This window comes from Dromaius novaehollandiae, chromosome 7 (assembly GCF_036370855.1).
Source record: "Dromaius novaehollandiae isolate bDroNov1 chromosome 7, bDroNov1.hap1, whole genome shotgun sequence".
In the NCBI taxonomy this organism is placed as follows: domain Eukaryota; kingdom Metazoa; phylum Chordata; class Aves; order Casuariiformes; family Dromaiidae; genus Dromaius; species Dromaius novaehollandiae.
The window spans coordinates 26,663,512-26,687,636 of NC_088104.1; the positions used below are offsets into that span (position 1 = coordinate 26,663,512).

Below are 24,125 nucleotides of genomic sequence, written 5' to 3' on the forward strand. Positions count from 1 at the left end.
TCGTTAACAATTTGAAGTACCTTTTGTCACTATGTGCTGCTCTGCCTATGATATAGTGTCACAGAGTGCATCTCCTCTCACCCATAAGCTCCTCCAGTACCAAACGAGGTTGAAGGGGCCTTCAGCACCGCCGTGATGACGCCTGGGAGAGCGGCAGGGCTGCTCGACGGAAGAGCTCCAAAGGGGGTGAGCGCGAGATACTCAGAGGAAGCTATTTGTGGGGGTGGCGGAAGGGGAGAATGGCTTTTCTTGGCATGTAAAACAAAGAGAATGCAGTAAGAGCAGAAGTAGCAAAAAAACCCCTTCAGGGAGGGGGTGATGGGTAGCAGCAGGCATTTGTCGTCAGCTCTTCTCTTTGCTGGATGGAAGGGCAGTGAGGGCGTGCGGGGGCAGAGGCCTCATCTGCTACATCAGCTTTGGCTGTGGGAGAGGATGTTACTGGAAACATCCAAGATGCAGCGCAGATGTGGCCAGAGTCTGAACTGCTTAAACAAACACAACATTTTGTTGTACTCTAATACCAAATCCTTGCAAAGGGGAGCATGGCACTCCCTAACCCACAAATGTGGGACCAGAAGGGGCTTTGTTTGCTTGTTTGTTTTCGGTGTTTTTTTAAATTTTTTTTTTTTGGAGGTTCTCATCCAAATATTGACTGGTTCTGACCTTGCTTAACTTACGAGCGTTGACAAGATTACAGCTTGTGGAAGTATGGTTGTGGGTCTAATATTTGTAAAGTGAGTTTATGGAATAAGACCGTATAAATTCAGTTTTATTACCGAGCACATATCAAAAAGTTATAGGTCACAGTGTTCACTCTTCTTTGGAACCCGGTGGTTTCTAATGAATCACTTTTATTGTGTAGGCAGTTTCTGAGCTGAAAGGGAGGACTAGTGACCAGGAAGCCGTAGGGATAAATTGAGACCTGGTGTAAGCATATGAAGCATTGCTGAAGTCAAGAGAGTCGTGACCAGTTACAGCAAAGCTGAATTGGACGCTTGAGTTTTGCTGAAGTGGCTTTCATGAGAAAATACATAGGCCAGAGGTGAGCCATCCATTTGAAAGTCCTTGAACCTCAGATTAGTTCAGATAAACTGGAACCTATATTGTAGTCATCCACAGACTTGATCTTCATAATAAAAATACTTGATGAAAGATGTTTTGAAAAAACAAAATCATTTCTACACATATGTCCATGTACTAGAAACAAGAAGATCACTATAATTGCACCTTCAGTAGGCCCTCCACAGAAGGTAAAGGGCTTAACTTCTATGAACCTATGGCTGTGTGCATATGTGAATTAAGTAACTGCCCTCCTGATTTAGGGCCCTATTTAATCATTCATTTCCTGAAGAAATTACTGTATTTGGGAAGAGGCTGAGGTCATTTAAAAACAACAACAACAACAACAAAACAGCGGTCTCACACTTGATGGAGACTTTGTTATTCTTTCTAGGGCTTACTGAGAAGGAGTCCAGATAGTCAAGTACGCAATGCATCAGTGCATTGGTTTTGCATTTCAGCCAGAGAAATTTTTCTGGTGCCTAAAGAAATAACTAGATGAAATTAATAGCACTAACTTCTGTGATAAAAAAGATGAGTTTCTGGTATGTCTTCTATAGAAATTGTTAGCAGTGTAGAAGGCAGCTAATTGTGATCGGAAATGGATCTAATACGTGCACAAGTGGTCAGCTCTTCTGGTACAAGTTAGTCTCATGTTTCTTTCTGGTGATGATATACTAGCAAGAATAATGTTGCAGTCCTTTGTAAATAACATACATATTATGGATGGATGAGTCATAAAATAAGATTCTCCACTGGTAAAATGTGCCCTATACTTCAAGGAGGAAAATATGTACTGAGGTCCTGGTAACAAAGTGTGCTCTGACCATCATCAAGTGTGTCTTTGCCGTCAGAGGGAAAGAACACTGCTGAAGGACTGGATACCTGCTGAAGTAGCTCAGCTGACGTGTTGCTATAGTTGCTAGACAAACAATTAACCTATGTGTTCATTATAACTGCACAGAACGGAGATTTTGCCCGCAAGAGAAGACGAGCTATTGTTTCATAAGTAACGTCTTATTTGGCTCTGCTGTTTATGGTTTTGATACTGTATCTATGTTCTGTGCAAAAGACAGAACATTTCTACCCCTTTTCCTTTCAACATTTTAACCAAGCAGCTGATCAATGTCTTCTGCCTTGCTATTAAATGGATTTTGAAAAACTCTTCAAACCGTATCTGTCTCATATCCCTATTTAGTTCTTTGGGTCTGCCCTCAGCTGGGAATTCTGCAGGCAACTGTGATTCTGTCGTGTTAAACACTTACTTGAAGCGTTTCATCCATCATCATTTCTAGTCCTTTTCTGATGCAATGTAGTTTGTGCTTTGTCTTTCTTGAAAACTGAATGGCTGTTAAATTATCCATTTATCTTCTTTCAGATTTGCTGTACAATCTGAGTTCCCTCTGTTGGCTGTCTCTTTTACCTTATCTGCCAACTTTTCAATCTACTTCCTCAGATCTTTATATGCATTTCCATACGTGACTGCATGTCTTCTGCAATACACTGGGCAGATAATTCTAAGTAAAACAGCAACAGAAATTGCACTACTATGGATTAATCACTTTTTCTCACATATCATCATGAAAGCCTTTAATGAAGCCTAGCTTCACTGAAGTCAATGGCAAATGTTGCTTCTTTTTTTTTTCCCTATATTTTCTAAAATGTCTTGGTTGATGACAATCTTTTAGTTGAGAACTGTATGGGTTTCCTTTTTGGCATTAGATGACTAATTAAGAAATTGAAGAAGTGCTCTCATTTGAAGGGATAAATGTTTCTGCTGTCTCTTCTGAGCAATCTGGGAAACCATGTAAATTCCTCATATTGTCAAGAGTAATACAATGTCCCATGAATAATCGCAGCAAATTACAAAAATCAAAGTTCAAGAAAATTAGTTCTGGGTTGTCTTGTGTAGGTTCATCATTAGTAGAAAACTGACAAGGAAAGAGAAGTGCTGAACCTTGCTGAGTTCCTATTTCAAGGCTACAGAGATCCTTTTGCAGTGCTAAAATCTCCTTTTCCAGGGCCAAACATGGCCCTTAGCTACCAACTCCCCCAAGCCCAGTCATTTGGCATAATTAACCTGATTAAGTTTCTTCTGCAGCAAATTTCTTACAAACTCAGCAGAATATGCTGCACCTGCTCTTCCTTGGAAAGTATGGGTAAACTTTCCCTTGGGATTTCACCAGAAAGTGAAACTAATTTAATCTGCCAATTTCTATACAGCCTTAGCCCATCACACACTGCATCCTGACACTGTCTGCCTTACTCATCCTTGCCAGCCAAGCGGTCCCAGGAAGCACAGATGCATTATCTCTGTCTGTGTCCATGTCAAACGTCAGAAATACGTACTGCCAAAAACGTGCATCTTTATGGTATTCTTTAGGATCTGTTAAAAGTTATCCTCTTCTTCCTCCAAAAAGCTGTAAAGTTGATGTCAATGGGAATTGCACAGATCTGATCGAATGGCTTCCCGTGAACACATTTTCTTTATAGCTTAGTCTTGTGGGTTTTTTTTTTTTTTGTTAAAACACTTCTCAACAACTTGTGAACATATTTTAGTGAATATTTGTAAATTGTTTGTGGTGAATAACTTGCTACCCAATGCTATCCCTGCCCCCTAATTAGGTGGAAACTTTTAAAATAGAACAGCAGTACCCTGACTTTTGTCCAAACGGATGCAGTTGTGGGTTAAATGAGGGTTACAATAAGCCATTTGGAAATTGATCATATGGATAAGCACTTCCCTTTAAGCCATTTTACAAGTTCTTTAGTTGCAACTATAGAGGACAGATGTCCCGCCTTCTTAAGTGTAACTACAGTTTAAGCTTTTAACACAAATCACTGTGTGTGCATACACACTTCCAATTCAGGTGTCAAAGCCAACTCTTGTACAGAAGAAATTAAAGCACAGTTAGCCATGACTGCTGGAGATTTCTTTCTGTTTTCCCTACACTTTGCAGAAATTCTGCCACTTGCAATACCTTGTGCCTTTAATGTATGCTTACGAGCAGAATAGATGCTTTTGCAGCTACATTGTTATAGGGGCATTACTTTAAGATGAATGTAATTACAAGGCTAGACATTATCTTCTACAGGAAGACAGGCATATAAGAGCACTTGGAGTTGTAGGCCGAGTAACTATATTTCCTTCTGAGCATGTCAAGCAATGTGATAAAGAAGGACTTTTACTGTCTCTCCACAGTAAGCCTAAAAAATTTAAAGTACTTGCTAGAATAAACATAAATGTTTCTACTCTTCCCAAATTCCTCCTAGACTCTTGGATGGCATAATGCAAATTCACTTCTGTATATTCTATTATATGTCTGAAGCTCTTAATACCCAAGAAAATCTTGAATAGCACTAAAAATAGCATTAAAATGCAGCAGTTCAATGAAGCACCAAGGTAGAGGTGAGCAGGGCAACCTCAGGCACATATAAGTCCTGAGTTTCTTTATCTCCCACAAAGACATCTCCCTTAAATTTAAATAGCTGCTGTCGTTGTCACTGACTACCTGACTATGTATTTATCTGGCCAGAAGCAGAGTGCATGGCCTTTGGCCCTGCTATTCATGGTGCTACTGTCTCTGCCTAACAATGCTGTGAACACAGAGCTTGGCTTCTTTTACCAGCTTTTGTTTAAACAGAATCACTAAAGCTTTGATGTTGTTTGTGAGAAAACTAATGATAAAAAGAATAAGATCTGCACTTTCCCCCTCTGTCTGCTCCCTACAGAGAAAGCTAATCTGAGTTGGGGGAAATCTGTGCCTGATTCTGTCTTAGGTACTCACAGACCAGAGTCCAGGATAGGAATCCGAGGGTGTTAAAACTTTAGCCTCTCTTTACTGCAGCTTCAGAGAAATGGGTTGTCTTAACGATCCAAACTCTGTGTTTCTGTTACACAAACACGTATGTCTAATAGGTACAGAATATGTTATCTGTGTGGTGAATGCAGCTGTCAGTGTAGCCATAGTGCTTTATTTTCCGTGGGATGTTTTAGACTTTCTGCTTTAGTTGCATGTGTTCCCCCTTTAGAGAGTGCTCTAGCCAAAAAAAAAAGGGGGGGGGGGATGATAATTTCATACTGAAGCGACATTAGTAGATTTGAAATGCCCTACAGTTCCAAAAAACATATTTTTCCATATAAATGATTATTCTAATAAGCTTGTTTCTCATCTCTACTGATGAACACTTTCCTTGCTGTCATTTTTGAATGAAGAGCAAATGTTATGCAGTAAAGCGTAACTAAAGCCCCTAACTAAAATTAGAGCTTCAGAGTAAATGGATGGCTATTCTGCTACTCAGGGCAAAACTCCACTGTCGCATAAAAATACGCTGATCAGTGATCACTACAGTAACAAAAAAGTAAATTCAATAAAATTATAATGTCCCAAGTGTAATAAAAAGCAATGAACAAAAAATTGGAAAGCTTTTATCTTCACAATCCTTTAATACACAGTGTGAAGGAAACAGATCTGATTACTAAGGTATTTTGAAATTGGAGATGGCTTTGTTCCCACATGGAACAGTGTATGTGGGGCAGATCAAGGGAGCAGAGCCGTGGCTTAGCTTGTGACAAGAGTGGAGTCAGGCTTAGAGAGTGCCCTTCGCTAGCAAGGACAAAAAGGTTTTGGATTTAGACACTTGGATATGGGAAATATGGGTGTGTGGGTGTGCGTGTAATGTTCTCAATTCTCATTATATATCTATATTCAGCTTCAAACTTCATGTTAGCTCATGTAGCATATCTCTATCTTTGACCTTCTTCAGGGTTTGACTCTTCCTGTCCTCAAGGGACAGTAAAACAGGATTGCTCATGGAAGATGCACAAATCTTGAGAATTTGCTAGTCACTTGTAAACCTTCTCACAAAAAAGAAGAGGCCAAATCAAGAAAATAGTTTCTAGACAGGTGAGCAGAGTGTCAAGATATACATCTCCCTGATAAAAGAGACTTGATCATGTTGGGGCAAAAAACCCTGCACCTCAAAGAGTCTTGTCATAAGCTACTCTGAGGAAAGGCAGAGAGGAGACCAGATATGTAAAGAGGAGGTAGATCCAAAGCTCCCCAGATGTCTGATCAGATCTTAAAGAATGTTACAGAGTAGAGAGAAAAATGAGGCAAGGAAGGCCATATATGTGTGGCATTTTTTTTTTAATCTGTCTGGCTCTTAGTATCTCTTTTGTGCAAGGAATAATTCTGTAGAAAGCTCTGCAAAGTCTATATACTGTTTTAACTGTCAAGCAGTCTTCATGAGCTAAGCTGTGACCCAGAGTGCCCACAAGCTTGGACTCTGGAGAAGGTATGTGGTGGTGTGGTCAGTGGCACTGGTGCGGTGCCTGGAGGTCAGTGGTCACTCCTGGAAGTCTGGGCTCTAAAGTTCCTTCTGTACTGGAAGGTGTACTTTAGAAATCTGCAGGTGCCCAGAATAGCCTACTCTTGAGACTGCCTCAAACAAATACAATCTTGTCACCCAGCCTGATGAGCTGCTGCAGGGGGAACGCTGCTACAGCTGTGACATTTTCTGCATTTACATTCGCTTTTTGGTCTGCTTTCTCTGAAACGCGAGCGAGTTGCACAGTTATATAATGATAACGTATGTGCCGTTAGTCACCCTGATGTGCTAGTCTTACTGCTTTTCTGGTTAAAGCAAAACTTCTGACTTTAATAGGAGTTGCCAGCATTCACTGACTGCTGGGACCATCCCTGGCGTGTGGGTGTCATGTAGAATGAGGCACAGCATAAGGTCCTGCTGCAGCAGCTGGGTTGGTTTGGGCACACGTTCCCCTGCAGAGCTCCCTTCAGGGCTCTGCATGCAGGCATCTGCCCACACGGCTTCGGGACTTCTGAATCCCTAATATAGAAATAACTATATGCAAAAGCCTTGATTTTGTTTTCTATAGTTTAATGTTGTAATTTTGATAGCAAAATGAGTGTCAAATGTTTATGTCAAACATACGGTTTTTATAAGCACTATGCTATTGAGCTGTATAAGCACCACTAAGATTTTACTAATTTGTCAGCTGCCGCTCTGTCTCTTTATATTGCATTTGTAATGATGTAACCCATTCTGTCCCCACATGCAGTTCCTACAACGTGTCACAAAGGCTGGAATTTTAAAGAATGTATTCAGAAAGAAAAGAAAAAAATCCAGAACTTAGCCATAGTTGTAGTGTGTTTAGCCAGCCCTAAGCAGAGGATTTACAATGCCTGAATACACTGCTGACGTGATATGTGTATTGAGGTTTGATTAAGCCAGATATGAAAATTAAAACTTGGCTGCATATTCAGGAGAGCATCTCACGCAGTGTGATACTATGACATCAAGGTTTCTGTTTACCCCTAAGGCTGGTGCTGCAATGACTTAGAGGTTTGATGGTGTCTCTTTTTTAAGTTGTTGAGCAGCAGGCTAATAGCTGCACAGCGTGATGCAAAGACAGCAGAAAGCAAGGAAATCAGATGTGAATATATTCCCCAGAGATCTCCTGCTAAGATGGAGCTAACTAACCAGAGCTTTAGTGCTCAGATCTAGTCTTCTCATGCAGAGGATGGTCTGATTATCAGCTCTTCCTACTTTATTGTACTCTTTGGATTACAGATGCTATTACAAATCATGAATTCTGGTATAATATGCATTCTAGTGTAACTATTATATTGAAAGTAAGATTGTTTTTAAAGACTTTTCTTCCAAGGTCAGTTCCCTACCTCACGTAATGTTCAAGATGAGTTTGGTAGTTTAAAAAATGTAAGTCTCTATGGGTCTTCTGTGCTTACGTTGTCTTAATTGTTCGAAAGCCATAGATTTACAGTTTATTTCATCATGACAAAGACTGACCTGTCCTAAGGAAGGGACAAGAATACTGGCAAAGCTGTAGCCCCCTTGCTGTTAACACCAATGCATGTTATCATGTCACACAGCAGGAGCTGTCTTTGCTGCTGGGCAGCCCCTTCATTGCTAGCACAGCTGCAGCCTCAGATGCCACAGGGTAGAGGGCAGGGGAAACGCATCATCCTTCTTACCTCAATTGCTGTTGGTGCCACATCTGGTCTACAAAAATGAAAAGGAACTGCTAATCTATTTTTCCATGTGCGTAAGGAAGCTACATTCACACACATTTTCAATAGCACAATGTGAAGAGGGGAGCTGGTACCTGTTGCCTGACGTTTGACTGTGTATCATCATTGACTCACTCCGTGGAGACGTGTGGCAGTTTGGGTGCAATGGTAAAAGGGAGAACATTCTTGGAATTCCCCAGAAATGCCCAGTGAGAACAACTCCATGTTTTCTCAAATACTGAAGGCTAAAGTGGCAGTCTTCAGTGGCTTGAGGCTGTCTGTGTGGTTTCAGTGAGTAGGGGGAATACCGGCTGACACAGTTATTGATGGTTAAGATTCTATAGTGTTACTTTCTATTTATCATCCTGCCTGCATAGCTCTGCTTTGTATACGGATAAGAGAGAAAAAGTTAAAATGGTGAAGCTTATGTTACACGAGTCAAGTTCTGAAGCTGGTTTAATCCAAAATAGAGAAACATTATCCTGGTCATGCATAGCCCTAGTAAAGTAGTACGTAAGGACTTATAATTTATTCCAAGCATCTAAACAAGCTGTGTGGATGAATGATTAAAAGAGTAAACTCCAAGTTAAACAGCGCACAGGTTGAACCACAAATTGTCACTGACCTTAAAGCCTTGGCCTACAGTGCCCCTGAACGGTTTGGAAAGGAGCCAGAACCGAGTGCAAAGGCTCAGCCCTGAGTTTCCCTTTGGGTCTCACACACTCAGACCTGTGCCCAAAGACAAGCAGCACCTACCTAGAACATCCCACTGGCCCCACTCTGCAGCACAGTCCATGTCTTGCTACAATGAGAATCATTTTGTCTCAAACATAATAAACTGTTGCCTTAAGAGTTTTCAAAACTTAAAGAGAAAGTGTATTTACAGATTATTATCATCTTCAGGGAATCTGAAAATTTCTGCATAGAATTCAGACTTTTGGTAAAGTCAGAGATAGCTAAGAGTTCAAACAGCCTCCAAGGCTGTACCGTAAGCTAACTTTTTCCCTAGAGAGGGAAGAACAATCTTCTCCTGACTACATGAGCAGTAAGTAAAAATTACCTCATACAAAGGCATGCAGATGCTATCAATCCATTCCAGCTGCAGCCTGGGCAGTTCATCTTTCCTGTTCCGATCAAAAATGGCCTGAATGGAGAAGGGAACAAAACTGTCATGCTTTATTACACTGGAGTATTTTACAGACACATCATCCAGCACTTTGGAGCTATGATCAGATTCTCACAAACAGAACCCTTTGTAAACCATAATCAATCTTTGCAGCAGCCATCTTACTGCTTCATCTGGCATGAAAAATAAACTGCTTATTTTCAATCCTGTTTTGAAATTTGTAGGCCGAATGCATTTAAATTTTCTAATTCTGTAATGTAAAACAAATACTCTGCAGTTGAATTTCAGCTGGTGAAAAACCTCCTGCAGAAATGTAAAGTAGATACCTTTGAGTAGAAATTCCTTTTTCTTGCACAGGGTTTTCCAGATCAGCAAAATGAACAGTGAAGGATCTGGGCTGGATCCCTCCCTCACAACTGCAGACCCTTTTTACAGAACCAGCCATGTCTGTGAAACCAAAGGGTGAGGAATCAACAGACCAATCTTGGGAGCAGTTATCAGTTTGTGCCTCTGGAAACAGCTTGATTCATTGCCTGCTGGGCACCCCTAAAGACAGAATTACAGAGGCCAAAGTTGATGTTTAAGAGCCTCAATTACTGGCTGCACTGCCCTATGAAAGGAGACGGGGGAAAAAAAAAGTTATGAAGAGTACGAACATGAGTTTCCTCTGTGACCTTAGATTACTTGGGTCGATCAGCTTTCCTTCTACAGGATCTTAGTCCTCCTCTACTTACACTCACCCATACCACTCACCTAATATGTCTTTGCTAAGTTTTAAACCTTCCTGTCTTTTTCCATGGAAAGTTTGTTCTTATTTTGGGCCTATCACCTCTAGGTTTGATAGCTTACTTTTCTAGAACCTCTCTATCTTCCAGAAACTCAGTTATATTATGTTGAATGTCTTGCTGAATTCATATAGTTGTAGCCTGCTGTATAGGTATCCCAGTGTATGAAATAAGATGTAGAGATAAGATTCAAGGCCTAAATGATCTTAAAAAAAGAATCAGGGGTGGGATTTTGGAAAATTCTGTTTCCTCTTCAAATCATTTTGAAAATTCCTGTGCTTTTCAGATTTTCTAAGCACGATGTAAAAAAAAAAATCCTCAAGTTATCAGACAAAATATCACATTATCTTACTGACAACTCTCTTCTCTATCTTATCCAACTAGCAGCAACACCTATTTAGGTGGCTTGTCATAGAGGTATGTCACAAAATACATCAGCAACTGATCTTGTTTAAAAATTCCTCCTTATCAATATGGTAAAATTCCACACATGATTTTGATCCGTAGACATCAGATGTTAGAACTGATGAACTTCATTATTAATTACTGGTCTAATCATAAAACACTTCACACATCACTTAACTGGATTCTTGGAAACTGAATGGCCAAACAGAGAAGAAAATCTTCCTTCAAGTTGTTTTGCTTCAAAGCATGCCAAATGTGGCCCCAAATGATTGTATTCCTTGGTGTAAACTGAAGAGCCCAAAGGAAGAGTGAGAGAGCTCCTACGATGGAGGAAATGCTGGAGATACAATACAATAACAATACATTCTCCTTCCCCACCTGTCTAGGCTGTTGGATGCAGATTTTCAAAAGATATGAGAAATCCAGAAAAAAGCTCTGGCTTTGGTCTTTCTCTGCACTTCTACCAAGTCCACAGTATGACTAAAATGTAAGACGTAACAGCACACTTCAGAATAATTCTTAAAGTTGCTAAACCTGGGCCATTTGCACTGGTAATCACTGCTACTTGAAGACAGTAACATTAATGTATGCGTTGAAAAAAAATTACTTGTATGCTTTATTAGCATGAGAAACACACTTTAACTTTTATATACATGGTAGGAAAGGCACGCATTATAGGGGATGGAACTTGCAGTTACTGAGGACTAGATTTGGTCCCCAAATTGTTAGTGCTGTCACTGATTGATTACTGTGCTATGGGATTTTAGCTACTCTTTTACTGGGAAGATGTACGCACAGAACAGCTATAGAGAAATCCATTAATTTCCCAAGCTGTGATAGTGTACAAGTGGATAGCCGTTTATTGTTGCTGAGCCTTGTTTACTTCAAACTGATTAACTTTTTTGACTTCATTATATCTCCACAGGGAGTATGCTCATGTGCAAATATTACCAAAGCGAGAACAAGTCTGAACCAATGGAACTATCTCTTTTTATTTTTAGGAGCATAAACATATTCATGAATGGCTTGTGAGTTAAGTTCTTTAGAAAACTTTCTTGTTTCCCCTCTCCTGTTTCATCCAGATAATGGTTTGTCAGCATTTTCAGGTATTTAACCTGGATAAGGCTTTCTCTTCAAATCATTCACTGAAAACCTTTATGAAACTTTTCTTCCTCTTAGTTTTTGTTTCACACTTTATACTCATCTGCCTATCTTCCACTTAACACCGATCTATCATCCAGAGTGTATTTAGTTGCATACTTACAGAAATGCCTTTTCAGCATTTGATACGTCAAATAACAAAAACAGCAGATGACTGCAGCATAAAGTAAACCTGAAAATTTTGATTTCCTTAACTCTCTGGTGATTTCTGGTTTGAATGCTGTGCATTAGAAATAATACTTGTCCCTTTAGAAAATTAGCAGGCAAAATAACTTTGGGAATAGGTACAGAAGATGGAGAGAAGGGCTCAATGCAAATATAATTGAGTTGACTGGAGAGCTCTATAAGGGCTCAATGCAAATATAATTGAGTTGACTGGAGAGCTCTATACGTGCTCTAAATGCACCTCCTTGTTGGACAGAGCTTTTATTTATCCCAAGATATTTCTCTCCATACAAAATACAGTTTGTTTTCCTGAATGAATGCAGTATTTTCTTACCCTATCCAAGTGGGTAGCTATTTCAGAAGTGATAAAAAACTTACTGAAGGGGTGAGTTTGAGTTCAGATCTTTCTCTGTCTCCTTGTTCAAAGAACTCACTGGTTACCAGTTCAGCTGCCTAAAACATAAATCATGATAAAGATTAGAGTTCTTGGTACATAAGTTTTAGGGTCATGAGTTGTTACTTAGGCTATGACTTTAGCTTATGCTTAACTGTAAACGAGTTAATAGTCCTGCTTAAATTACTGATGTTTGTAAACCTTTCAGAGCTGAGCACACAGAGCTGAGCACACAGTGGGTATAGATAGCCATAACCACCCACAGGCACATTTTTATCACCTGTTGATAAAGAACTGGGGGAATTACATTGCAATGTGGAGGTAACGCTCACTGTAGTTCCATGTAACTTATTCAAGTATTGAGAAAGGAATGGAGAATTAGAGTTTCTTGTTGGCATATATAATTATCGCTGTACAAATGCTTTGTAAGGTGTGCAAGAGCTGCCTGGGTATTTACAGGCTGTTACCTTATTGAACAACTTCTCTTGTCAAAGAAAATTAATTAACAAGTAACCTCTGTTGCCTAAATTTAACATCAGATCATAAAAGGTTTTTTTCCACCAGTGTTTTTTTCTTTCTGTGACTGTCATCACTACAGGACCTGAACATCTAAATGTGAATTCAGATTACGATTATCATATTGGATTAAATGCAAGAATTGGTGGGATGGAAGGTGGAATGTGTCTTCCTGATTTTTGCAAATGAAGATGTTATTCTAAGTCAGTAAAGGTTTGTGGTTCTTGGAAGAATGTAAGATTTAAAAACAAATTAGTTTTGGAAACAACAGGAGTTTCAAGAAGTCACACAGTGAGCAATCCTGATATAGTAGCTAAACAAATTCTACTCTTTCTCATATGTGGGGGTTTAGAAGGTAGGTACACATGTGACATCTGAGATGCAACAAAAGGAAGCTTATCTACTGAAGGTGGCATCCAGTAAATTTCTCATCATGCCTCGTATTGTTTTCAAGTGCACTGATGGAAAATCATTTCATAATACCATGGCACAACAGGGTGTTCTCATAAAATTTCAAAATTTCTTGGTCGAGCAATTGCCTAGTAATTAACATTCACAAATCCTAAGCTTGCTACAATTGAAAAAGGGAGTCTCAAAATAAATTAGAAGTAGGTGAAGTGATGTTATAAAATAGTCTTAAATCTTCAGCCAGGCTACCACACAGTTTGGAATTTTATAATGTATGAAATCCCAGCACACTAAAAAATCCTAGATCAATACTCCAGATAGATGAATAACGTAACAACTTAGCAGCAATTAACGGTTTGCCAAGTGTATTGTATAAAAATAGTCAAGATGTATTCTCACCCCTGTGTCTCACTGCTGTTCTCATCCTGTTCTCCTTGTGTCCCTTTCTCTCCTCTTTTGTCTGTTTCTATCTTGTCTTCTTAAAGTTTGCCTTTGCACATTTATCTTTATTCCCTTCAATTCATATACTTTGATCTCTTTCTCCCTCACTTCTCATGTTCTTTTCCTTTATGCACAGTCCAAGTATTCCCCCTGCTTTTCCTCTGTGGACTTTTTGGCCTCTCTGCTCAACCAGATAATGCTTCAATCAATCCCAGCCTGGACTTTTCAACATGAAGTAAACTTGTACACGAGGCTGCAGAGGAATTTTCAGCAGACCTCGAAAGTGAAAAGAGTAAAAAAACAGTTTGCCAGAGGCTTCAGGACTAATTCAACACCATAGCACAAAGATTCGCAACATGGAAAGCAGATCCTACCTGACATTTTGGCTGTCAAAGAAAACAGAGAAGCTAACTGGGTTAAAGAGGAAAAATAAAGACGAATTCCACATACCACAGCTGTGGTTAGGTGGTACTGAAAAGACTTGTGCCCCTTTTCCCACTGCAGTATAACAGCATCCTCCCTAATTTCTGTGAGAGGTAATCATATTCTGGCTGGGTAGAATAACAGCCTTAGAAGGACTATTGTCATAGTCTGCTTATAAAAGCAAAATATAGTCATTTGACAAAATTGCAAGCTGAGCTGAGGCCCTTACCCCATGAATGCTTTTTGCCTGAGTTAATGTGCATGTACTACCGCAAAAGCATACACGTCCTTTTCAGCTTCTACTACCTTCCTCGTCTTCCTCCAAAAAATGTGGCTATTCCCATCTCACTATCTTGTCTAGCTTCTCTTCTTCACCCCATTTTTTTAACAAACACTTTGTCATTAAGCCAGTCAAATTCATGCCAGCTTCTTACCTACACTGAACTGCACCGGTGTATTTTTTATTTGCTTGTTGATGCTGTATACTCCTCCAAAACCCCCTTTCCCAACATTGTCCTGTCTTCAGGTCCAGAATAAACAGGCAGAAGGCAGGCTGAGTATTATTAGCATGGGAAAGAGAAAATATTAATGATGGATGCTGAGTAAGCAAAGATGCCTGAAAGTGGGAAAATCATATGGTAACAGACAAGACTCTTGGGACGAGCCTTGGTCCAGCAGACCAACAGCTTGCTTTCTCTCATTTTAGTTGCTTGCTGCAGCAAATGCTGGACCTGAGTACTATGCCTAATAAGCAGCAAAAGCCTGAGTTTTTGTTTACTTCTAAGCACAGGATGCTAAATAAGGCTCTATACTGCACTTGCAGTGTTCCTACCACTGTTGAACTAATTAGCACATTTCTCTTATGAAACCTGAAGATTTAATGTTAATCAAGATCTGCAGATCATCTGCTGGTGTTTTTGCTTTAGGGAAGACTCTGCCACTGGCATGTACACTACAAAGAAAAGCTTTGGGACAAACCAACCAAGCAAAACTACATATGGCTAATGCTTTTTTTTGGTTTAATCTATCCATTTTTAAATACAGATTTAAAAGGTTCGTAAGATGGGGGGAGGTTATAAAACCAGATCTCTTCAGGTGCCTACATACCGCTCACCAGCATGTGCAAATGAACAGATTATGCAATAAACCATTCCTCGCAGAAACCCCCTGCTATTTTTTTACAGCATTAATACTGCTGTAAATTGATTCCAGTTTTGGTCCCTTGTAAGACAGGGCCCTGGGAATATTGTCCCACCAGTCCCGCCTCTTCCCAGCCCTGCTATTAATCATGACTTGCCTGTCTTGAAATCTCCCACGGTTTGGTCACAGCTCCAAGGTCACAGGCTGTCATTAGCATTGATCTGAAAAACAGAAGTGAACAATACAAGCTGAATCAACCTTTGTTGGATTTCTAAACAACTCTGTTCTGGATGCATAAATAAATAATACGTATATAAAATGTCAGCCCTGACACCTCCTTTTCCTCCAGAAAAGAATGACACGTTTGAAATCTCAGCCATCAGGATTGCTTTTACATCACAATTGTGCCTAGGAAGCCTAATGTATTGCGGGTCATCAGAAGATGAATTTTTGGTACTGTGCGCTGCACACTAGAAAAGAAATGGTATTGCAAGAGAGTAACTGCTAATTTTGCAGTACTCCTAACACTATTTATATTAATTTAGATAATATACCAGCAAGCATGTGCTTCACATGATATAAGTAAGGGTATTATTATATAATAATACCTGAAAACTGGATTAATTTATTTGCCTATTTGTAAGTGACTGCTGTAGCAAGAGAACCTATAATCATAAGAGGCATCCCAGACACTGTTTAAGCAGTTTCTACTGCTCATCTGCAATAAAAATTTAAGATTTACTATATGAGCTATACTGTTCCACTGTAGTTTAATACCTGGCTACAACCATGTTTTATATGCATTAGAAGAAAGAAACCATTCAGCTGTAGAAAGCGTTTATGTACAGTACATGATGCAGATAAAAGTCTGAGAAAGTTTAAATGAAGAACAAGGGCACTGAAAATGAAGCATCAGATATATTGCCCAAATCTAAAATTAGGGGTGGGTGAAATGATATGGAAAATAGAAAATGGCCAATATTTCAGTCAAAAGACCAAAAGGAAACACAATTTTAATGAAATTTCAGATAAATTGAGACGTAATCAGACACGCACACACAAACGCATACATTTTAGTGTCTCAAAAGAGGGGTGTACCCAAACCACCCACAACGTCCGAGGTTTCCTATGGTGTGCATGCCCAGATCATTCGCGAGGGCTAGAAGAGTACAGCGTGTCTGCAAATTCTCAGCTACAGACTAGGAGAGAGAGAAACTTGGCCAATGAAAGTAAACAGCTGAGATGAAGAAGGAAAGAGAAATGGGCAAGAAGGGTCCTTGAGCCCTGAGGCAGAATATTAGTGCTTTCTGGAGGAAGAGTGGAAGGGCTGAGAGGTAACTGGTGAGGCTAGGAGAAAGGGAAGAAAACATCTCAGAAAATGTGAAGGCAGAAATAGGAATGGAAAAGGTGAGGTCATACTGATTCCTTTCGTGCTTGTTTCTGGTTTCACAATGTTTAGAAATCACCTGCTTATTTTAGAACAAGCTACCTTTTCCTGTTACTGCAGTCTTCTCTCCCTGACAGACAAAATTATTTAAACAAATATGGCTATACATGGAAATAACCAGAAAGCAAGAAATAATGGTGCTCACCGAAATGTTTCTCGATGGTCTTTTATATTCCAGTCATAACCACCTTTACTGACAAGTTCAAAAAACTCGGTTCTTCTCCTGCAACAAAACAGATCATCAGAGAAGGGAGCAGACACTTTCAGGGCAGTGCAGCAGCAGAAACACTGTTCTCTTGACAATACGAAATCCTTACACCCCATGCGTTATTGTTAAAGATGTTACACTGACAGTCCATTTAAGCAAACCGTACTAATTTCCAATGTTCTATAAATGTCTGTCATCAATGTCAGAGCTGCCTGGTAAAAGAGATACTGTATTTATAGTCTCCACAGATAAGGAAATAAAGGATACCAAAGTGTTCAGTCTTCCATGGAAGCGTGAAATATTTGACTACAGCAGTGGACGGACAGACAGTAGCAACACCCCTGAAATATGCACACTTGTCTTTACTTGCCCTTGCAAAATACTTTTTTTCTTTCTTTTTTTTTTTTAAACCTCTGGATACTGAAGGGTTTTTCAGAGATGTCTAAGTACTGCTATTTCTAACATATAGAAGAGAGCACAGACACAGGAGTTGCAGCCGTCACAGTGAGTTAGTAGCTATTATTAACTAGAAACTAGGTCACCCTGCTTGGTCCCATGCTTTGTCTTCTAGAAGATCTTCTACTTCTTCAAAGACTGATAAAATGTGAGTCAAAACATGTTAACACTTGTTTGGAGCCTTTAAGTATCAAAATTTGGACTTATCACGGTCTACAATTTTTTACGGCAATACACACTGAGAATCCAAGGGACTCTTACTGCACACAGTGTGACTACACACACAGTGTGAAACAGATCCTGCACTAGCAATAGGGAAATAAATAGGGAAAAAATATGAGGTGACTTGCCCAGGGTGACACAACAGAGTAACATCAAAGCCAGAAACAGAATACATTTTCTGGGTGACAGTCCAGAGCCCCATCTCACAATGGTCTGTGCTGTCTCTTTGTCAAGTGGAAACGTAGTTAGATTTCTAACAGGAGAGAGTTGAGAGTCTAGTATTTTCTACATCTACTTCAGCTGGACTGAAGTTTTGAGCAGTAATTACACTTCAATTGCAAATTACTTCTGTGCAAACATACACTGGTTTCCATTCATTTCATATTCAAATGTGTGACGTATAAATTTGAAAGTGCAGTCTGATGGCAGTGAGTTCAGGTTTTACACGTGAGGAGATGCATACTTTTGGGAATATTGCTCACTACCACTGGACAAAATTTAAAATGGGCCATGTTGCGTTACTCTGGTCCTTGAGTGTTGCGCATTATATGACTAGTCACTTCTACTCCAGGCTCCTTCTATAATGGATTTCATGATGACAACTAGAATTGAGAGACATAGGGACTACGTGATGATATCTAATCCCTTTACGTTTCATGAAACATGATATAAAATGGTTTCACGTTACAAAATTTGCTAGCACAATGCAAAGTCACACATGCAGAAAACAAAATTCATTTCTCTCATACAAATTCATGGGATGATGGCCCCAGTGGGAATAAATATTGCAATGATGAAAATTTTAATGGCCAAGAGTAGCTGGCACATAAACTTTAAATCAGCCTAATCCTGAGCAGATCGTCATCACCAACTGCATGTTCTATTAGGACAGACAGCAGTGGATTTTTGCATTCTGGATTTCAGTGCCCAGTATAACAGTGTAGAATGGGATAATTCTTTCATTCTGAAGTCCTGGTTCTTTTGGGCAGTTCATATGTTATTGGCACAAAACAGGCAACAATTTTTAAGCTGAAAGCTCAGGAAAGTGACAATTCAGACACCTCAAACATTCAAATTTAAATTACAGAGATCCATAAACAATAACCGAAAATGTAGTTGAGTCTCAAGGCCTTATGTTAAGATAAACGCTTTAAAATAAGAATTTGCTTTGAAATCCACAGAAACGCATGGAGAAGTAGCAGTCTAACTCTACAAGGAATTTCCGGGACGGAAAAGGGTCAATCTGAGGAAAGCAGCCATGTGTAAGGAAACAATCTATTATTTCCTTTGGGGTGCTTACATATTATCTACTATTTATCTACGTATTATGTATTATATACAAGCATCATTTAAAATTATCTACTAAAATGAAGCATATTTTCCCCATCTGATCTTTCACTGAAAGCCATCTTTTTATTTGTTTGTAGAAAAGCAGTACCCTGAGAAGGTCACAGAGGTCTTCCTGCGCTTGGAGTTGGACTGCTGTCCTGGCTGCTAGCCAGACTTTGCGACCATTGGTTTCAGGCATTCTAAGAATACTGATATGAAAATGTCCTTCTCTACAAAAGCAGATACTAAACTGAAAGAACAAGTTTGGGTAGCAAGGTATTTGCATGGAAACATCTATTCACATAGGGTGTCTCTTACAGGTGTAAGTCATCATCTCTGGGAAATGATTTTCATTCACATTTGGAAGTACAGTGGCATAACAGTGGCCTGATTAATGATTCATAACAAGAGAAGAAAAGATAACTTATTTGCAGACTTCTAAGTAAAGAGGCTTCATTTGCTAAAAGTTTTCTGATTTATGTAGCACATAAAAATCAATTATGCAAGCCAGGGAAGAATAATCCTGAAATTCAGCTGATGTCTCTTTTTGGAGATTATTTCTCTGCATTAAAAACCTAAACTAGATCATGTAGTTTTTCAGCCAAAGGAAGGCAGGAGAGGAAGCTCTATCACATTTCACTCTGCACTGGGTTTCATCCTGACACACGGCCACAGGCCCTCTCTAAGAGAGAGCTTCCTGCTCTTCCAAGAGCTGCAGAAGATGCCTCCCCCACAGAGGGATCCCTCACAACCAGTTGTGCAATCCAGTTCTGCAGCCCTTGTTATTTGTGTTTAGACAAGAGAATCCACACTGAAACCGCGCTTGGGCCCTTGTATCTCATGTAAAGCTGTCAGCAATTTCCATAGTCATATTACTCCTCAAAATCACAAGCAATCTTAACAGGCAGCTGCAGAAAGAGTATGTTGAAAGAGTACGTTATTTTTCCTGCTTCAGATTTTAATGCTAAATTATAAGCGGGATTTCACATACTACTCTTAGAAGTCATTTATAATAACGTTATTGATTAAAACACTTTTATTAAGAAAGCTTCTGTGAGAGTAGGCTTACAGGAAATAAAGAACATCAGTGTCTCGGTTACTGCATGTTTTGTTAGGAAAGAGCCCTTGACACTAATCAAATACTGAGAAAAATCAACACAGCACACATAGCACCATCCCCCTTAGTACTCAGTTAAAGACACACTGTTAATACAGATAGATGAACAGATCACACGGTAAAGACTGTGCCTAAAGTTTTCTGGAAACTTTCTGAAAACTATCAGCACTCAGGATGGAAAAAATCTGTACTTCCCTCCTAAAAGTTAAGAAACCATTACTAAATGCTGCAGCGTTACACTGTAGCATTGTACAAGATAATGGCAATCAATGGCTAATGGCAATCAAACTATTTCTTAAAGCACAAAAATTCCTAAGGATGAAACGTTGTCAAGCCTTGGGAGGTAGTACACAAAACCACACACCTACAGCACTTCTCTCTGTAAGTCAGCCACACACATGTGCCAGTGTGTGATTCCAGCAGTGTAATGTCACCATGACACTTCAACTCCTCCAACCACAGGCCCACTTGCATGCATTCTCTCTGCGAATATTTTGCAATTATTAGCAGTATTTGGAAAAAAATCATAGCACCAACTTGAAGACTTGATATGCAAACAAGGAAAATGAAGAAAACTTTACGAGAAATATCGTATCATACTTCTATAGATTAATGTTGCAAGACACCCTCATCTGATGCAGATTGGCATAGTTTGTCTTCAAAGAAGCCACATGTACTTTCACTACCTCAGCATCTGGCTCTGCAATTGAATATAGTATTTTTTTTAGCATAGCTGTGTATACCACTATAGATTTGAAACTCAGAAATGGTGGAAAAATTATAAAACACCCTTGATTTTCTAAACGCCCAAAGAAATTATCACAGAAGGGACAGAGGAATTACAGGGCTGAGCTGTAGCTGATTCCTGCGATTGCTTTGAAGTACAGTAGTAGCCTATGACTTCACTTGCCTTTTGTTGATACAAACATGTTATGCATTAAAGCAAAACTTACTTGGACACTTGAGATATTTCTATTAGCCTAAGATATACTAAGTATTAGACTAAATCTCTTCAACCACAGCTGAACACTAATTTCTCACATTATATATCCTTATTGGTATTTAATAGGTCATTAGAGAATGTTCTTCGAATTTTCATTTGTCAAATACAAAAAATGCCAATACTTACTCAAAATACAGAGTGAGGTCTGTTGCCAATATCGATTGCTTTAGAAGCTGCATAAGGTCACTGTAGTCCTTAGAGGACAAGTTAGCAAAGATGTTGTGACCCTATAATGAAAGAGATAAAGGAGGTAAAGGGCTAGCAATCAATACAGGTTTTTAAAAGGTTTTCTAACTCTTTAGTCTATGATTTCACTGTAGCAGAGGCTTTTTCTGATTCATGGCAAAACCATGACAAAATAATAATGTTAATACTACTGAGATTACATTGGGGTGGAAGAGTTGACCATTGTAATCAAACACCTGGGATGTTTTTCTAAACTCTACTGAAATTATGGCCTCTAGAGAAAAGATTTACTCTTTGATCTGACTCTGCACAGATTCAGTTTATGGAGAAAAACTATGGATACATCTCAATCTTTCCTCTTATTAAATGTTTTTGGGAGCTGTGCATTGCAGCTTTTGAGTTGTGCTCCTAATAGATTTATCTGTGCTGCTGCTTGCAGGCACACAAACTGCTTGTAGAGCAGTCAAAGACACTAAATCAGTTTTTCATTCAAAACAGTATCTTTGCTCAGTCTGACTATTATGAGGTTGTCTTACAGGGTATACAAGCCTTCACGACACAGCCTGAAGAACAGCAATCGTATGCAGTTTGAAGGCCCTTTGTAGGCCCAGTACGTGACTTCTTAAAGAACCGTGGATTAAGGTCTTGGAAGATGCTCCATAACCAGAATGAAAGGGAACAAACTAATATTGATATTTGGGAGCAGGAAGGTGCTTTTGTAACTAAACTTCTGAAAAGTAAGAGGCACAGAGATCTTATAATTTCTCCATTAAATCCTGCAAAAAACAAACTGTAAGTAGCAAAATTAATGGAGAATTCTAGCTGTAACATCAATCACATGTGATTAAATTCACATAAATAAAATACTACACTTACTCCAAACTGATGGGTGTTGTGTTTCATTAACAAATATTGGATAAAAATCCCACTGGGATTAATTTTCTGGTCTAGAAATAAGGACCTGGAGAAGAAGATGCTTGATGATCAGAGGAGAACTTGCATTTCAGGGAAGTAGTATTTTATATGTAGGAAAGAAGCTGGAGTATATTTCAGAAAAAAAAAATCTTGATTTTAAAGCTTGTAAAGATTAAAAAAGCATCTATTCTGATCTGAGCTATAAACTTTCATCTAATTATGCCTGTCTTGAGCCTGTCTCCAGAAAGACATCCTGCTATGGTGAATATTTCAAGAACCAGAGAATTCAACACTTCCCAGGAAAGCTTGTTCCAGTGGCTGAAGTCTCATTGGTTTGGGGGGGTGGGGGGGAGTTCCTTTTTCCCTATTTTGAATTGGTTTGCTTAACTTCCAACTTTTAGCTTTTTGTTATGCCTTTCTCTGCTAGTATAAAGGGCCATTTAATTCCCATTACCGCCTTCTAAACAAGATAACCTAAGATATGCAGATTGAACTGATTATTTAAAATGTTGATTATTTGAGATGTTGGGACTTTCCTTTCCCATAGCTACATTTTTAACATAACGTCAAGAAACTGAATACTAGAGCCATAGTCAGTATCCCATGACTGATCTCTGCAACATTGAATACAGAAGTAAAGTCATCACCTTGTTCCCATTTGCCTGTGATCATAGGACACTCCTAAATGCTCTTTGAAAGTTACTGCAGAGCAGCATATAGTCTCCAATTGAGTAAATATGAACAGTACTTTTGTTTTCTATATACTAAACACATTTTGTAATAAGCTTTCTGTATAATTAACAAAATGCAACCATTGTTTTGTAAGGAACGTGGGTCCATCCTTCTACTTCCCCTACTTACTACGTCTCCCAGCTAGTGCATGCTGCATACCATTACTCAGAAGATACTCTAGGCAAGAACTGTATCTTCATACGTATCTGCAAAGCAGCTAGTATACTTTGGATAGTACAATATCACTGAGAGTATAATTGTAAAAAAAAGTCATTTAACAAAATAATTCAAAACTATGATGAAAATACTGATTACAAAAGAACTGTCAAAATATTAAATTGGGCCAGTAAAGGATGACTGTGATATACTGAACACAAGACCTGTGGCAAAGGTAAGAGCTCCTCTACCTATCACTCCGCTGAGCAGGATATATGTAAAGACTGAGTAAAAGCCGGCCACATGATTAGGGTATGTTCTCCTTGCCGCTAGCTGATTGAGACAGATATAACCTCCAGGCTATATGAACAGCATTCGTAGTTGTTTAATTTTGTGCTAGTTGTGACCTTTGTGGTAACCAATAAATAATTCCTCAAGGAGAGGGCATTAAAAAGGTACTGTGTGTGGTATTTCCTTTCCCTGGCTGAAACTGCCCAACAGCTTACAGTGAGATTAATAGTAATGCTTTTGTACCTCACTCTGGAGAATCATGACAGCATGATTGAAATGGTGGTGCTCCAAGGTAGCAGAGGTGCCGTAGAGCTGAGCTAAGGCTGATCCGCTCCTGAAACAGAACATGGGGAGTCAACAAACACTGCTCGTCTGCTTACAAAGCAGATTTCAGAGACAATTTAGTCATGAAAGCACACAGTAGCACTCTCTGTTTCAGTAACCATATCAGGGAGAGTTGAAAGATTCAAAATATTCCTTTAAAGCTAGATACTAGGCATTCACGTTTCAGACCTTGCTACATATCATCAGCAAACTAAGGATTATTCTGGAACAACATGAAATTTTGGAATGGAACTTTCAAAAATGCCTCAGCGATTCTGCGGCAGAGACGCAGCAGTCTGCAGTGGAGACAAACTGTAACGTCCCTGGGGCAGGGGCCATCTCTTCTTTTACTGCTTTGTATTTTCAGTTCTTAGTAAATATAATAACAGCAGCTTAAAATGAACATTTACAAACTCTTTTTTTAAAAAAAAACACTGCAAGTGCAGCTGAGCTCCTGTCTTTACAGTCCATAAAACTAGGCGGTTAAAAAATACTACAGTAAACAAAAAATCAGAAGTGAAAGCTATGAATCTAAAAGGAAAGTTTAACATCTCCACAGAATGTATTTGCTAATCACATTTATTGTCTCAAACAAAATTAGCTTCAAGATGCATAGGACAGGTGGATTTTCCAAGTTTAAAGGACAAAAAATACAGAATGTAAT

At 39.1% G+C, this 24,125-nt stretch overlaps 1 protein-coding gene and 1 long non-coding RNA gene across 4 annotated transcripts in view; one reads left to right on the top strand and one right to left on the bottom strand.

The window, feature by feature from the left end:
• LOC135328864 (uncharacterized) overlaps positions 1 to 21,676 on the top strand; it is a 74,728-nt gene extending 53,052 nt beyond the window's left edge. The window contains exons 3-5 of one of the 2 annotated variants that reach the window (XR_010390003.1): positions 18,590 to 18,670; positions 18,836 to 19,013; positions 21,582 to 21,676. This is a non-coding gene — a long non-coding RNA (uncharacterized LOC135328864). Of the gene's footprint in view, positions 1 to 18,589; positions 18,671 to 18,835 lie in introns of both variants that reach the window. The other variant, XR_010390002.1, reaches the window with a different exon arrangement.
• PDE11A (phosphodiesterase 11A) overlaps positions 1 to 24,125 on the bottom strand; it is a 144,859-nt gene that overhangs the window by 4,596 nt on the left and 116,138 nt on the right. For both annotated transcript variants that reach the window (XM_064515014.1, XM_064515016.1), the window contains 6 exons: positions 23,381 to 23,471; positions 20,984 to 21,084; positions 16,668 to 16,745; positions 15,229 to 15,296; positions 12,132 to 12,202; positions 9,172 to 9,255 (listed from right to left, as the gene is read on the bottom strand). In XM_064515014.1, coding sequence (XP_064371084.1) covers positions 9,172 to 9,255; positions 12,132 to 12,202; positions 15,229 to 15,296; positions 16,668 to 16,745; positions 20,984 to 21,084; positions 23,381 to 23,471 — 493 coding nt within the window. The remainder of the gene's footprint in view (positions 1 to 9,171; positions 9,256 to 12,131; positions 12,203 to 15,228; positions 15,297 to 16,667; positions 16,746 to 20,983; positions 21,085 to 23,380; positions 23,472 to 24,125) is intronic.